General features: G+C 47.0%; 6 protein-coding genes across 6 annotated transcripts; 4 read left to right on the top strand and 2 right to left on the bottom strand.

Annotated features, from left to right (window-relative positions):
• Positions 1 to 374: 374 nt before the first annotated feature.
• EYB26_003506 (uncharacterized protein) lies at positions 375 to 1,188 on the top strand (the record flags this gene model as incomplete). The annotated part of the gene is made up of 5 exons (XM_054262806.1): positions 375 to 449; positions 528 to 566; positions 626 to 709; positions 771 to 1,094; positions 1,162 to 1,188. 5 exons carry the CDS (start codon positions 375 to 377, stop codon positions 1,186 to 1,188), a joined length of 549 nt encoding a protein of 182 aa, XP_054118781.1.
• A 2,418-nt stretch (positions 1,189 to 3,606) lies between these two features.
• On the top strand, positions 3,607 to 6,465 carry EYB26_003507 (uncharacterized protein; the record flags this gene model as incomplete). Its single annotated transcript, XM_054262807.1, has 9 exons — positions 3,607 to 3,873; positions 3,924 to 4,049; positions 4,098 to 4,114; positions 4,166 to 4,407; positions 4,457 to 4,531; positions 4,580 to 5,852; positions 5,901 to 6,039; positions 6,088 to 6,290; positions 6,342 to 6,465. The coding sequence occupies 9 exons, from the start codon at positions 3,607 to 3,609 to the stop codon at positions 6,463 to 6,465; spliced, it is 2,466 nt and encodes an 821-aa protein (XP_054118782.1).
• Positions 6,466 to 6,882: 417 nt separating this feature from the next.
• On the bottom strand, positions 6,883 to 8,562 carry EYB26_003508 (uncharacterized protein; the record flags this gene model as incomplete). Its single annotated transcript, XM_054262808.1, has 7 exons — positions 6,883 to 7,413; positions 7,472 to 7,993; positions 8,044 to 8,096; positions 8,150 to 8,171; positions 8,230 to 8,310; positions 8,394 to 8,403; positions 8,486 to 8,562. 7 exons carry the CDS (start codon positions 8,560 to 8,562, stop codon positions 6,883 to 6,885), a joined length of 1,296 nt encoding a protein of 431 aa, XP_054118783.1.
• A 1,271-nt stretch (positions 8,563 to 9,833) lies between these two features.
• On the bottom strand, positions 9,834 to 11,679 carry EYB26_003509 (uncharacterized protein; the record flags this gene model as incomplete). Its single annotated transcript, XM_054262809.1, has 2 exons — positions 9,834 to 11,465; positions 11,518 to 11,679. 2 exons carry the CDS (start codon positions 11,677 to 11,679, stop codon positions 9,834 to 9,836), a joined length of 1,794 nt encoding a protein of 597 aa, XP_054118784.1.
• Positions 11,680 to 12,187: 508 nt separating this feature from the next.
• On the top strand, positions 12,188 to 13,474 carry EYB26_003510 (uncharacterized protein; the record flags this gene model as incomplete). Its single annotated transcript, XM_054262810.1, has 1 exon — positions 12,188 to 13,474. One exon carries the CDS (start codon positions 12,188 to 12,190, stop codon positions 13,472 to 13,474), a length of 1,287 nt encoding a protein of 428 aa, XP_054118785.1.
• Positions 13,475 to 13,810: 336 nt separating this feature from the next.
• On the top strand, positions 13,811 to 15,565 carry EYB26_003511 (uncharacterized protein; the record flags this gene model as incomplete). The annotated part of the gene is made up of 1 exon (XM_054262811.1): positions 13,811 to 15,565. The coding sequence occupies one exon, from the start codon at positions 13,811 to 13,813 to the stop codon at positions 15,563 to 15,565; it is 1,755 nt and encodes a 584-aa protein (XP_054118786.1).
• Between the last annotated feature and the right edge of the window lie 71 nt (positions 15,566 to 15,636).

Genomic DNA, 15,636 nt, shown 5'->3' on the forward strand with positions numbered 1-15,636 from the left:
TCCAAGCTTTGACCAAGCGGGTGGCTCAGGCTGGCCAATCCCGAGCCACTTCCTACTCCGTAATGGTCAATGCGGTCACGACTTTTATTTGCAATCAGCACGACACTTTCATAACAACGAAACTACACGTTAATTCATACAACCTGGTCAGCCTTGTGAATCTCATATACGTGCTAGAAAAATCGATACACTGCGAACCTCAGGATCTACAATACCACCGACTAACCGGAAGCGATCTATAAAGGGGAAGAGCCATTGCCGAAACAGGACAGACAGCATTTGCGATCATCGAGTACCCTTATCTCACGACTCCCTAGCACGCGAAACCGCGTCGATCTTACTCGTCTTTTCAATAGAATAATACACAAACAACTATGGGAGGCTCACTTTCACGAATGTGGTCCCTGATCTGGGCGAAAAAGGAGATTCGGATTTTGATTTTAGGTCTTGTATGACTTTCACCTCTACAACTCAGATAAACTTGCGTGGAGAAAAGGTGTTGGGTATGTCGCTGACAAGGATCAAAGGATAACGCCGGCAAAACGACACTTTTGTATAGATTAAAGGTGGGGGATCTTCTGGCCTACTCGCCCAAATATATATACGTGCTAACTCGACTTGTTAGATTGGCGAGGTTGTTACCACGATTCCTACCATCGGCTTCAATGTCGAATCCGTCACTTACAAAAATTTAAACCTAAATGTTTGGGTATGCAACGAGTGACGACCCCCAAATTTTTTAGGGACAAGGAGCGGCTGACGGATACCAGGATCTCGGTGGTCAAACCTCCATCCGTCCTTACTGGAGATGCTACTACGCCAACACCGCCGCCGTTGTCTTCGTGATAGATTCCACAGATATCGAGCGATTAGGGATTGCAGCTGATGAATTGGCGGCCATGTTGAACGAGGAGGAACTCCGGGACGCCGCGCTACTGGTTTTCGCCAACAAACAGGATCAACCCGGTGCAAAGGGAGCGGGAGAGATCTCGGAGGCGCTGAAATTGGGGGAATTGCGTGATCGGAATTGGAGCATTGTTGCTTGCTCGGCTATTGATGGCAAAGGTATTAATGAAGGCATGGACTGGTTGGTGGTAAGTTCCTCTCTTTTCTTGAGTAATCCGTAGCTCAAAGAGAGGACAAAAGCTGATGATTTAATAGCAAACGATTCAATCAGAGAATGCATGAACAAAGGCGCAATGGTACATCTCATGACTTTACTTTGTAACAGCATCAATTCCCCAGGCGTCTTCTTTTGTTCTGCAATCTTTTGTACTTGTCGCAACCTTATTCCTCGTTTTTGCCCCCCCAGCGGCTTCGAAGATCTTCGCATGTTTGCATAGCTTGCTCTAGACGTGGTTCGGTGTCAATGGCCAGGAACAGGTCCGCGATCGATCGATCGATCGATTGACTGGCTGCTCCGTTGGTATACTGGCAGATGCCAGACATTTTTATTCTATAATACCTGCTTTTCATCATGATAGTATATACCTTTTCTTCCGCGTTTATCAATAGACTGATGGGGTTGGGTCACCTCACTCCAGCAAAGAAGTGCTTACCCCTAGTCCGCGACATTCCAATAGATTCGATCAATCGAAGAAACGACAGGCGAAGCCTTGTCGGCAGATAGTGGAGATGTAATTGTTGAGCTGGTCCAAGCTGAAGCTTTGTTGTAAGGAAGGTGGTTAGTGTTGATAGTGAAAGTCGGAAGGATTAAATTGACATGTGATCGTGGCTTGCAACAACGCGCTAAGAAGCTGTTTCCCTTTCACCGTCCTTCTTCCTTTCTCTGACGGTGAATACTATGAGTAGAACCCTTTCTCGGTCAATCATTCAAAAAAAAAAAAAAATTGAAGCAGTCTGTTCAAATTATCTTCATGATTCCCTCCATGTTGCTTCAACATGCTTTCCGTCTTCCCGCGACTTCGTCTCTTCGACACATGTGACGAAGCAATCAACAACCTACGATCCACACAGCCATACCCCACACTCCTAATCAATAACTCGATCAATCAGCTCAAATACAGCTAACAGCGACATAGCGGTATCATAAAGCTCTAGGAAGCGAGCTATCAAACTGTTGGGATTTTCAAAATCTCCAGAGAGACAGAAATGCCAAGAATCACATGCAAATCAGCGACGATGAAGCTACGACATCCACTAGCCTGGGGTTCGACTCCATAATGGCTGATATTTGTCTTCTAGCTAACTAGTAGCTACTACATAGTCGAATTGAGAAGCCATTTGAATTTGGTTGTGGCACAGCTCCATAGCTCATGCTATGAGATGGATCATGGAGGTGACAGCTTGAGGGGATTTGTTTACTTCCTAGGCAGCGGGGTATTTCCCGACTCTTTTTGTAATTGTTCGACGTAAGATTACTTCCTTGCACGGTCTACTGTAGTATATGCGTTGTGCATACTAAGTTTAAACTATACACCGTAACAGCATGCCTTAGAATGCTTAGACACAGCCCAATCAATTGAATCCAAGGGCCGACATCGCATGCACATCGCCAGCACACCAATGAATCATAATTATCATATACAATGCTGGACATCGTAGTAGAACCAATTGCATTGGGTGTGATCGGAATGTTTCGAAAGTACCGTTGATATGATCTCAGGCTGTCTGCTCCAATCTACGGAGGCAGATCGAGTGTCGTGGTGGCAGGCCGCCGGGTGATTGGCCCACCAAAGGACAACGCTGAGGCAGTGAGGCACGCCGCAGCCAGTTCTCTCTCCCTGGAGGCAGCACTTCGATCAGCGGTACTCAGCACTGCACATGCTGCTGGCGTGGCCTCTGATTGACAAATTAGTTGGCACGACCATTTTTTGCGTTTTGTTGGGATTGCGCAGACGCCATCTGGTCAATTGGTATTGATTGCCGTAATATTACCGCCGCCTTAGTCTGTCTCAGGCTTAATGCAGTGCCGCTATACCACATACAGACAAGTGCCAGGTACGGTCGATACTACTCTGTAATGATACCAATCTGCTTCTGTGCTCGTAGTACGGAGTACTTCCGGTCTCTCCTCTCCCCCATACGTTGTACTCTGAAACTATGAAAGAAATACGTATCGCGGAAACAGCTAATGATGCACTCTCTCGCCGTCGCGTGTCAAACCCATTATTAGAGTATTCCATATTTACCCGCCAGATGCAGGAGGATGCGCACTTTGCGCGGGTCAAGAGGGGAACTTCTCCGTGGTCGGATGCCCTCATGTCTCGATATGATAGGATCAATTGACCAGGACACGGAGAAAACAGATTGGATTTGAGACTCAAAGATACAAGACTCACTGGCAATCGATGGTGGGGTCCTTGTCTGAAGATGCTCTTTCTTTTTGGTCCCGTGTCCACTCTTGCTTATCCTATCTGAGGATGAGGGACATGAGGCTTCCGTATGGAATGGGATAGGTAGCTCGTGCTCAGAATAATTAAATAGAGGCTAATCGCAGATTAATTATTTTTTTGGCGGGACTGTCTGTTCTCTTCTTTTGTTCTTTCCTCTTATACGTACTTCCTCTCTTTCCTTGTCTCGGTCTGCTCCTTCCTCTCAAGGCTATACTCCTTCCCGGTAAACATTCTGCGTGCTTAATTCACCATGAGTGTCAACACGCTGCACTCCCCCCTCAACAGCCTCGATGGCTTGAGCACGCCGCACATCATGGTTGGCGCGGCCCTCGTGCTCGTCTTCGGCCTGGTCGCCTCTGTTGCGGTTCTTTCTTTGCAAAAGTCCAAGTTGGATTGGAACAAGGGCTTCCTGTCCTACATCCAATTCGCCTATTCTTGCTTTATTAAGCCCCATGAGCGTGATAGTGAGGGCGAAGCCGGTCAGCAACATGCGCTGGAAAGCTTCTACCGCGCTCAAGTGAGTATCCAATTTTGCTTCGATTCCGGGGTGATATACTGACAAGTCAGGCTTCCGTGTACGATGCCACTCGCAAGAGACTTCTTTGCGGCCGTGAGGATATGCTCGCATTGTTGGCGGCTCAATTGAAATACCGCGAATCTCAGCACCAAGTTTCCAAGCCGGTTTGGGTTGATGTAAGTGAACTATGAATATCTGCCGATCAATTGACTAACATGTAACAGATTGGTGGAGGCACTGGGTATGAATCTCGGAATTGAAATCTATCAAGGTATAGAACTAACCGCAGCAGCTACAACATCGAAGCCATGAATGCCTTCCTTCCCGTCGATAAATTCTTCTCGCACGTGTACCTGGTCGATCTCTCCCCCTCCCTCCTCGAAGTTGCCCGCCAACGATTCGAGCGTCTCGGTTGGAAGAACGTGACTGTCATTTGCCGCGATGCTCGGGAGTTCCGTCTGCCTGGTACAAATGGTGCTGCCAATGGCGGTGCTGATATCATTACTATGAGCTACAGCTTGTCCATGATTCCAGGTCAGTCGCAAGGACTCTGATAATGTAATATATAGCTAACATTTTGCAGACTACTACAGTGTCGTCGATTCATTAAACAATCTCATGAAGTCTGATGCTCTTCTCGGTGTTGTTGACTTTTATGGTATGTCAACATTTCAAATTCGTACAGAGCTACGCTTACATTGAATAGTCCAAAATATCGTTGATGTTTCTTGCCGCAACTATACCGGTGGTGTGTTCAACCGACATGTCAACTGGCTTGGTCGTGCCTTCTGGCGTGCCTGGTTTGACTTTGACCGTGTCAATCTGGATGCTGCTCGCAGAGACTACTTGGAATACAAGTTTGGAACCATCATTTCGGCCAGTGAACGAAACTACTTACTCGGCGGTATTCCATATTACATCTTCTTGGGTTGCCAGAAGGATTTCACTTCCGGAAGATCTAGCATCGAGATGCTCAATGCTTCTTGGACCGAATCACCATACCTATCTGCCGCCAAGCACCGACAAGAGATGAACGACGCCGTTGAGAAAGCCACCCCTGAAATCAAGTCCAAGGCATACGAATCGGCCGTTGTTAACCTCAGCACTAACCTTCCTCTGCCATCTGCCTTTTACCAGAACCACCACCATCGTATCTACTACAACGATCAACTTCCCAAGCACACTCAGTTCAAGGACGAGTACATCTACGCTTTTAACTGGGAAGATCCTCGCGTTGACCATCGTTTGTTGAACATCAACAGCGAGGACGTTATTTTGACCATTACGAGTGCCGGTGACAACATTTTGGACTACCTCCAGAAGAGCCCTAAACGCATCCACGCCGTTGATATGAACCCTAACCAAAACCACTTGCTCGAACTTAAGGTCGCCTCTTTCAGAGCCCTTGGCTTCGACGATGTCTGGAAGATTTTCGGAGATGGCAAACACACCGATTTCCGTGAACTTCTTCTAACCAAACTGAGCCCCCATTTGTCTAGCCAGGCTTTCCAGTACTGGCTGGAACAGACCGACGTATTCACTTCCAAGTCCAACAAAGGTCTTTACGAGACTGGTGGATCCCGTGTTGCCATCAAGTTGGTGAGATACCTATTCACAATATTTGGTCTACACGGCGTCAACAACAGATTGTGTGAAGCCCAAACATTGAATGAGCAGCGCGAGATCTGGCCCACTATCCGCCGGGTTTTGATTAGCAGAATACTCAACTGGGCTATCGTCAAGACCGAATGGTTTGCCTGGAAGGCCGCCGGTGTTCCTCCTCCTCAGCGTAACATGATCATCGATGACTACTTGAAGCGCAACGGCCTCACTGGTGGAATCAAGAAGAACTCGGACGTTAGCGGACGTGCTATTTGGGAGTATGTCGTTGACACATTTGACCCAGTGGCCAAGGATACTTTGATCAGCAACGACAATTACTTTTACTACCTCTGTCTCAAGGGCAAATTCTCTCGACAGTGAGTACTTCGATAGATTAGTATTGGTTGTTTCTAACCGTATTGCAGGTGCCATCCTACATACTTGACTGCCAAAGCGCATGAAAAGCTCTCCTCCCCTGGTGCATTTGACGGTCTTCGTATTCACACTGATGGCTTGAACGAAGTCATTGCACGCATAACACCTCGCACATTGACTATTGCAGTGGTAAGTTGTATCTAGCCGGGAAAGTGACAGCGTATTAACAGTATGTAGGTAATGGACTCCATGGATTGGTTTAACCCCGATGAAGATGCCGCCGCCAAACAAGCACAAGCATTGAACTGCGCTCTTAAGATGGGAGGCCGTGTATTACTACGATCTGCCAGCATTGACCCCTGGTACATTAAGGACTTTGAAGCCAACGGTTTCACACCTCGCCGGGTTGGAGCACGATTCCCAGGAACATGCATTGATCGGTTAGTCCCCATCTGCTCATATAAATTGGAATCATGCTAATCTATATACAGCGTCAACATGTACGCATCCGCATGGGTCATCACCAAAACTTCCGAAGTTGACGGCAACACACGACCTCGCCCTGACCTCGGTGAGCGATCAAGCAGCACTGAGATGGAGACTCTCACCCTTTAGTCTTTGTTCTTGTTTCTCTTTTCTTTGTTGTTTTGAACTTTTTGGTGTTTAGCGAGGCGAAATGATTTATTCTCATCAGTCATGTTTCGTTATGAAGGCGTATAAAAGATGATACCTTAGTTGTAATTTGTTTATAGATATGAATTAACATATACCTATGATCAACTTTTCGCTGTCTTCAATAGTAAGTAAGATTGTAAAAGTCAATGTATTTGAACTAAAAAACTTCTGGGTAATGGGCATAGAAGAAGACACTATAAAAAACATACAAAAAGAAGAAAAGAAAATTCGTAATCATAACTCATACATGATTCATGAAACCTCGAAAGGCAAATGGACATATTCAGACATTGAAGAAGAGAACAAAAGAACAAAAGAATAAAAAGAAGAATGATATTCAGGTAATGGATACAATAATCAACAGTCCTCATCATCGGATTCCTCGCCCAGTTCAGAATCAGTACCCCCTGAATCAAGACTCAACAAATCAAACCGATTCGATATCGAGCATCCTGCAGAACTTTGTCTCTGCTGCAACTGCATCCGACCTTTGACTCGAGGCAAGGTTGATGAAGCCTGATACTCCGGCGCAGTCGCCGACAACGATGACGAAGGGACAGGAGTAGAAGGCCACGACTCCGCACACTCATCAGCCCCAAAATCAATTTTCATCCCCTTATACACTGCCCGGGATCTCATACAAGACCGCGCAAACATTGCATTGTGTACTGAATTCGTGCATATGCAGATGCTGCGGTTCATGTGGTCGACTTTGATGTTTATGACGATCAGGTTGTGGATGTGGTCCAGGTGCTCACGAATCAGAGCGGGCGTGATGTTGGAATTTGTGTTCTTGATAATTAGATTGCGGGTTGCGCCGTTGAGGGTGATGGATTGTTTGATGTAGGGGCGGACGGTGAATTGATGTCCACTCCAGGATAGGTCGACCTATACGAATATCGTCAGTATCAGAAATTCCATATTTGGGGGTGTCAAAGGAGTGGACCTTTTTGTTATGAATGGAAAATCCAACCCGTTTCCCTCGAGCCAGAAATTCGCATGCGGCTGCTGCATCTACAAATGTGATGCGAGCTGCACGTTCCGTGAAGCGCATGAAAATTTGAACTAGAGCTCCACCTCGAACGGACTTTGTGATGTCGAGGTGGGTGCAGCGTTCGGGGAGGTTGCGCATTTCGATTGTGCTTTGTTTGTCGTTATCATCGAATTCATCGGCGCCAGGGCTTTGTTGCTCATCGTTTGCTTGAGGGTACTGATCCTCTGCTTCGTCGATTTCTACTTGTTCGTCATTGACGTCGTCTTCAAATCTGTCTTCATAAGGGAAGATGTCGTGTTTGTGCGTTTTGTGGCTTGGTTTGTGGTTTGGTCTAATACTGACTGGTATAGCACCAGACGATACTCTTCGTGTAGATAGAGAGGCACCTTTCGTTGAATGATGGTTTTGACCGTACGATTTCTGCACAGGTTTTTCGTCGACTGCGAGGGGTGCAACTGCGTCGTTCACGAGGACCTGTTTCTATCAGCTAGCGTTCTTGAATTTGTTTAGACATGCATTCTCACATCGAGGTCTTCTGAACTAACGCCGCCCCTCAGAAGGCTGTTCCTGAGATTTTCTATCTGATATTAGCTACCCATCCATACTCGAGCTCAGAATAGATGAACATACCAAATTGCCTGGCTGCTCGAAGCTAAAAGTCACAGGTCAGTTTCAGTACTTTGTATTCCAGACGATTGGGTAAAACTTACGAGATTCTCATACTGAGACTTCAGAATAGTGACCGTCTCTGGCTGTGAAGCAAAGAAATCCATTGTCGAGTTCAACGAAGCCTGGAACAAAATTTGTGAGAATTGGATGAATGACAAGGCCAGACGATTTACGCCAATTGGTTGATCAGAGGGAAGGTACTCACCAAGTCCACACTGTATGTAAAAAGGGCAAGGCGCAGCTGTCAGTCAGCCTTGTCGACAATGCAGAGCAGGAAAGAAGGGAAAAGAGACTTACTGTTGTCCCAGATTTTTGTAATGATACGAAGGACCTGCTACAAATGGCATAGAAGCAGAAGTCATGACCAAGTCCATTTCTCGATATCAAAAGCTGGAATAGTGACAAGAAAATAAAAGAAGCCCATCTTGATACAAAAAAAAAGGAGAAGGAAAAAGATCGCGTGTGGAGGTGGCACGAACGCCCGTTCGTTTGTTTGCAGTTGGGGCAGGTTGAAGATTAAGAGGGGAAGAAAAAGAAACAAGGCTACATGCTGCACGACTTTATTGGACCACATTGCAATGCATATGAGGTACTTGAGATATCATATTGGATAGTATGGGAAGTCAAGTACCACCTGTATTGTGCATGCATGATTGTGTTTGAGGTTGATTGGAGTCAGTTGTCGTATTGATAGACTGCATACAAACATGACCATGACCAAGTTTATTTATCTGAGTCTTCAGATTCAGCGCCCTCATAATCTCCTCATCACGGTCATGTACTTGTAACATTCTCACAATGCTACGTATCCGCAATCATTGTTTTCATCTTTCATATCATCTGTATCACACCTTCATGATCCGCGAGATTTGACCTCTTTCTCGACATCTGGAGCTTCAATCAGATGCTGGGTCAAGTAATACCTCGCAATCAGAGCAATTGTACAGATTGCTCCCATCCAAACCGTAGTTGCACTATTCAAAATATCACGCAGCAAATCTCTAGACCGGGAAAGAGGGCTGGGCTAATGGTCGATATATAGTTCGATGTTACTACGAACTAAAAGAAGCAGTTATTAATTTCATTTACACGGAGACTCCAACTCCTATTCTATTCTACTCATGGTAGTTTTCCACTGTTTGATGGTGTTTCGATGTTTCGGTGTTTCGGTGGGTATGAGTTAGGGCTCAGCGCCCACGTGCTACGTCCAACTACATAGACGATCCCAGGTCAAAGGAGCCACCAAAATTGCCCAGTATCAAATTGTCGGAAATTGACTTTCAATAGTTGTATCTAAAAGCTCTTTGTAAGTAGCAGTTATAATAGTATTGATGTCATCAGAAGGTTGGAAACAATGAATACATTTCCAGTGTTACACATGGGTACCGAGGTTCGGTACCCTGTCGCTTGATTGAAGAGGGAAGTGTCCCCGAATGGAAGAAAGTTACACAAAAGATACCATGGTTGTAAAGAAAACAAATTTCATTGTTGTATGATTGTATACTCTGTATATCCCAATGCGCTAGAGCTCCGCTTGGCCCAATGAAAAAAAAAATGCAAGAATGAAAGAAAGGTATCAATGGCAACGCCAGACCAAAAAAGCCAAAATCCAAAATCAAAACGGTATATGTATCTTCAAAATAGACTATATGATGGGTGCACCAGTGATAGCATGCTTAATGGATGTCGGGGCTTTATTGTGATGCCACTGTGAATCCACCGTCGGGCTCGAGACAACAGTCGTGGTTGTGGTTGGATCACGACAGCCCCCGAACCAGCCGGGGTCGTGACAGGTGGATGTAGAGGTAGGTGTCACAATAGCTGTTGGTGTACGAGGAATGCTTGTGGCGCTGATTGTCGTTGTTGGATCTTTACATCCGAACCAACCTGGAGTTTTACAGGTTGTGGTTGTTGTGGTCGTAGTGGTTGAGATGCTGGTGCTGGTAGTCATTGTTGATGTCGTTGTGGCGGTTTTATCCAAGCAACCCCACCATCCCGGTGTCTCACAGGTTGATGTCCTGGTCGGCGCGGTTGACGTGGAAGTAGTAGTGGTTGTTGTGGTCGTTGTAATTTCGGAACCATTGCTCTTGTAGAACTTCCATAGCTGGCAATCGTAGCATTCTACTTCTGGCACACAAGGCGGTACTTCATCGTATGCTTCCAACACTTCCTTGATCACACTCTTAATGCGATGAGTACCAATCCCCACCCTCCAGCCTTTATCCTCAACGGTGTCATATACGCACATGTTCCCAGCGTGACATGCAGACTCCAGGGCATATCCAAACCAGGTGCAAGTAGCACCAACACCATTGCATGAACCCATGTAAATAGGATCCGCAGTATGGCCGACATGGAATAGACCGGTGTTCCTCCGTTTCTGGGGGAGTTGCGGATCATATCCTGGAGGTGTGGGTAATCCAAGCCTTGCCGCAGGTAGAGCGTCAGGAATCGCCTCAAACGCGACAGTTGGAAGACCAAATGTAAGCCCAAGTAGACCACTCATAGCGCCTCCCAATGAATGACCGGTAAGCCAAACATTTGAATTCGGATATAGCTCCGTAGCATTTGTATAGAGTTCAATCGCCGCGCGATAGTAACGGTTTTCGTCTTGCATGGCCTCGGTGATGCAAGTCACATTGGCCGTGAACACATCCGTAGAGCAATCGCAGACTTGGCGTGTTAGATAAGAGCCTCCTTGGCCACAGCAACAACTGAAATACAGATTGTCGTTGACTTTATCGTTGGTAGTCGTCTCAGCACCATCGAATAAAGCCGGCGAAGTACCTTTTAAAGATATAACAACTGTACTGTTATTCTCGTCGGTATACACATGGCCCCTGAGCCCATCTCGTTGCCATCCAAAGCTCGCAGACCAATTGAACCGACCGGTGATCTCGTTCCAATCGCCAGAGCCGGGTTCTTCGATGTAATCGTTCGCTGTCATCTTGGCAAACGTCAAGACAGTTTCTTTATCGGTCATGTTGGGCCCATCGATCTCTTCCGTTATCCAAGCATTCTCGGACAATACTACGGCGGCGCCGGATGACCTTGCATGTGCTAGATAGCTGTCGATCACGGAAGGTCGGCGGTCCGCTAGCCTTTCAATGGTCAAGCCATCTGATCGGGCAAATAATGTAGTTTCTGGTTCATCAATGGGTTGGGGTAAATAGTCATCTTCGGTTAGAATCGATAATTTCGTGTCTGGTGTCACGTCTAGCCTCAGATGTAGGTCCGGTTGCTCGTACGTGCCGCGGTGGAAGATATGACGTAGTTTCTGAAGATAACCATCAGCAGGAGCCTTTATAAATGAGGGTCAGAATACTCACAAATTCATGCTTCCGTGCTATCGGGCTCGATCCATCGTTTCCTTGAGGGATGTGTGGTGGGAGGACGGGAATCTGATTGTGGTAGTCCGCTTCAGAAAATCCAGGAACAGTGGCGAGGCCTAGTCCCGCCAGGAGACCGAGGAGCAGACCGCCTATCCTCATCGGGCTGAAATATGTAAACCAAACGCGTTCTCTTGGTCGAGTGATTATGTGGCTAAACGGAATATAGATATAGTCGCACAGAGACTCGAGGGAGCCAGGTCAGGGAGTGTAAGCCATTCGGTGTAGAGAATGAGACAAGAGATGACGCATGGAGAGCGGCTGGCCTTATCAACTTATCAACAACCAGGCGCCAAGGCTGCTATCGGTGCACGGGCCAATAATAATCGGCACGTGATTCCCGCTGGTCATTTGAGCATTCTGCCTGATCCGATCCATTCCAGCGACAACAACCAATCAATTATTGGCTGGCATTCTCTTTGCCTCGATTGAAGGCCTTGATTACAGTCGAGACAGCTTGAAAAACGGCTTGACATCGCCGACCTATTTCTTGACCAAGATAAAGAAAAGATCATCACAACACACATGAAAATTCGTCTCTGTCAAATACGGATATGATCCAGATCCACCACACATGCGGTAGCTGTACATCAATCTTTCTCTGGGATTCATGATCCAGCCAAAAACCTCTGTGTTTGCTTTGCCCCTTTTATCTTGGCAGCAAACATCCAGTACTCGTGTACGGAAATTTGAAGTCCAAGATGAACATAAAGTCGGGCGGAAACGACGACGGTCGGAGGTGGTGGACCTGACACAAGACAGCGATGACCTGGGAACTACAGACTTTGAATCAGGCCTAGAATCAAGCCAGAATCTCACGCAGTATCCTGTTCTCACTCCTGATGAGGCTCATCAATATCGCGTGGCTGGTCTATCGCTTGATCAAGAGCTGCCGGGAGCAGACTTCCCCCATGCAGCTGTCAAGGACAAGAAGAGGAAACGATCAAAAAGACTTGCACGGAAATTGCAAGAACAATGGCCGCCCATTTTTCTTCCTGGGTCACAGACAACTGAAGCTACCCTGCACATCCAGCATTTGGGTGTCCTCACCACCATTTTACACAGATGTCTCTTGGAAGGCGACTTTGTACGCGCCGGTCGCGTATGGGGCATGCTCCTCCATGAGAAGTTTGGCAAGGATCCGATAGACATACGTCACGGGGGTCGATGGGGCATCGGTGCTGAGATATTATTTCGTCAGAATACCGCAGGCACGAATACTTCAAATAGCACCAGCCATATATTTACCCGTCCGGGATTTGAAGCAGCAAAAGCTTACTACGAAAGACTCATCATTCAATATCCATCTCGGTCTGCTCGCAGCTCGGCCAGCAGCTCTCTACAATTCTACCCTGCTATGTTCAGTCTTTGGGTTTATGTTGTCGACCATGAAAGTAAGGTGGCAAGAGAGGCTCTTGAGGAGGAAGAGGATGAAATTATCTCCGAACGATCTGCAGACTTGGGTGCAAACATGTTAGGCGGCGACGACAACACACATCGAGATGGAAGCGTGATGGGCCGAATGGCCGGTATCAGACGTAAAGAATTAGCTGGAGCACAAGAGATTGCTGCGCGTATGGATGAGATCATGGTTGGACCGCCATATTCCGACAGTCCGGCACTCTTACGACTTCGAGGGATGGTAGCTTTATGGATTGGGGACCTTCAATTCTCGTCGTTGGGTCACCAGGAAGAGGAAGAAGAAGATGCCAACATGTCTGATGATGAGCATAGAATGTCCCGGAGTGGTTCTGCTAGCCGTTTGCTTGCAAGCAGAGAATTGCACATTGCTTTGGAGAGGCGAGCTGTAGAGAGTGCCAAAGCAAACGATTTGTTTGCAAAGGCAAAGGCGAGACAGCAAGGCGCTAGTCAAGCCACCGAAAATCTCGACCTATGATCTGGCTTAGGCATTTCATTGTATAATTCCTTACCGCTATCCTGTCCTCTCTTTGTCCCTCGTGTAAATAGACAGACATAGAAGTATCATAGAAGATCACGTGTGCTCAAATCTGCCGACGGGGCCGGCTCGGCGGGCTCCACGCCTAAATGAATAGCTCGACTTGACTAGCTGTTCACCCTTAGCTTGGATCCATCATCAAAATAAATAAAAACGACAAATAAACAATCCAGCAAAGAGTAACACACTGCTTACATGATAATGAATTCGGAATAAAAGTTCGATACATCTTATGTTCGTCCTTTCTGATTGTCACGGAGTCATAAGCGAAGAAAAATGGGCTTGGAAGATTACATCCGTGCAAGAAGCGGCCAATACTATGCTCCAAACCCCAGAGATGTTAGGATACACAGTCCTCAACAACAAAAGGTCACCATAATCGACAAACCCATTGCTGGAAATGGCGTTCCAGCTTCCAGGTTCATGAGGCCGTCGATGCCCTTTCAGTATCAAGAAGTGGAATTCAATAATCAACAAACACAGCCACAACAATATGATTTTCCAGTAACAACAGCACAACAGCCACCGGAGAAAAGCATTTTTGATACTGATATCGAGAATGCGGACGATACGACTATTACTGTGACCAGTCTCGCGGATATTGAAGCCCGAGATCGAGATCATAGTGGTCGAGGGATATTTGATCATGATGTGATCTCGCAGGACTGGGATGGAAGTATTCTCTCTGAATCTGATCATTATACAGCCCGCAACGACAACTACTATCGGCCTGAGGAACCAATCAAGACTCCGGCGAAAGCTCCACGATATCGCAGGAAAACCGTTGTTCCATTAGCAGAAACGGAAGATATCAACTATGCCAATGGCTACAAGGGCAATGACCGTCGACAGACACTCGACTGGAATCCAGCGGAGATACCTCGATCTGCTACAGCAGCGAGTAACAAGAGGAGCTCCATTACCAACGTATCGCGCATCCCTCGCGCCACCAAATCCAGGTTGCCCCTTCAACGCAGTGATAGTGATCCCGGCCTTCGGTCGAGGGGAATGACGACATCTACAAAAGAAGCAGCAGCCGCGACAACCAATACTAGGACGGTGCAAATACCCTATCGTACAGGGTATAGTAAGGCGAGCAACTTTCCTCAAAGCCTGGCTACGACACCGAATAATCGATTTAATTTCAAGAGTGAGCGGTCTTACGAGCGGCTTATATCACAGCAGACCTCGCCTACTAGGCAGGTTAGTGGTCCGAGGCCACAACCTGATTCGAGACAACAACGGCAACGACGTGTTAACTCTGCTAGTCCTCAGAAAGGAGGAAGAGCCAGGCAGAAGAACCAAGCAACTCCGTTGAACAAAGGCAGGCGCCTTTTGGATGAAACAGATGACAGCTTTGATGATGAGGGAGAAGAAGAGGAAGAGACACAGGAGATCAGCGAGGACATCGACGACGAAAGTTCCGGTAGCAGCATCGATGCCCAATCCTTGACAACGACAGACATCACACAGAGAAAAATATCGATTTCAACAGCATCCGAAAGTATAGACAAGCGCTATCAAAAGCTCACATCTGACTATCCGGACGAAGTTCTTCAATACATGGATTTCTCCGAACTTGAAAAGGAACCCTTTGACCATAGTCCTGGCAGCAGCAGCCCATTGAAGCACCAGAGATCAACACCCAAGAAACCCAAAGCTTTACCACCACCACCATCTCCGCCGTCTCCACCTCCACCTCCTCCACCACCAGATACATCAACCTCCCCCTCCGAAAAACTAGCCTACATAATGACCGCCCTGCCCAACCCCACCGCTCGACACAATTACATCTCCAGCATGCCCATAACCGACTGGGAACTCCTCGGTGACGAACTGATCGATCAAATGGGCGAAATGCTCAAGATGATTAAGGACTCTCGACAAGCGCGGCGCAAAACGACGGCGTTGTTTGAGGCGGAGATTAGGAGGAGACATGATCAGACGATCACTGAGGCGGGGGAGTTGGATAGGAAGTTTGTGGAGATGAAGGAGGGTGGGTTGGGGGTTTTGAGGGCTTTGAATCCTTGATTCTATTTCCTCTGCCCCTTTCCTTTTTCTTTTCATTTTTCCTCTTTGTATTTTTGTGATTCTACCTGCTA

The sequence above is a fragment of the Talaromyces marneffei genome, chromosome 2, assembly GCF_009556855.1.
Source record: "Talaromyces marneffei chromosome 2, complete sequence".
NCBI classification, from domain to species: domain Eukaryota; kingdom Fungi; phylum Ascomycota; class Eurotiomycetes; order Eurotiales; family Trichocomaceae; genus Talaromyces; species Talaromyces marneffei.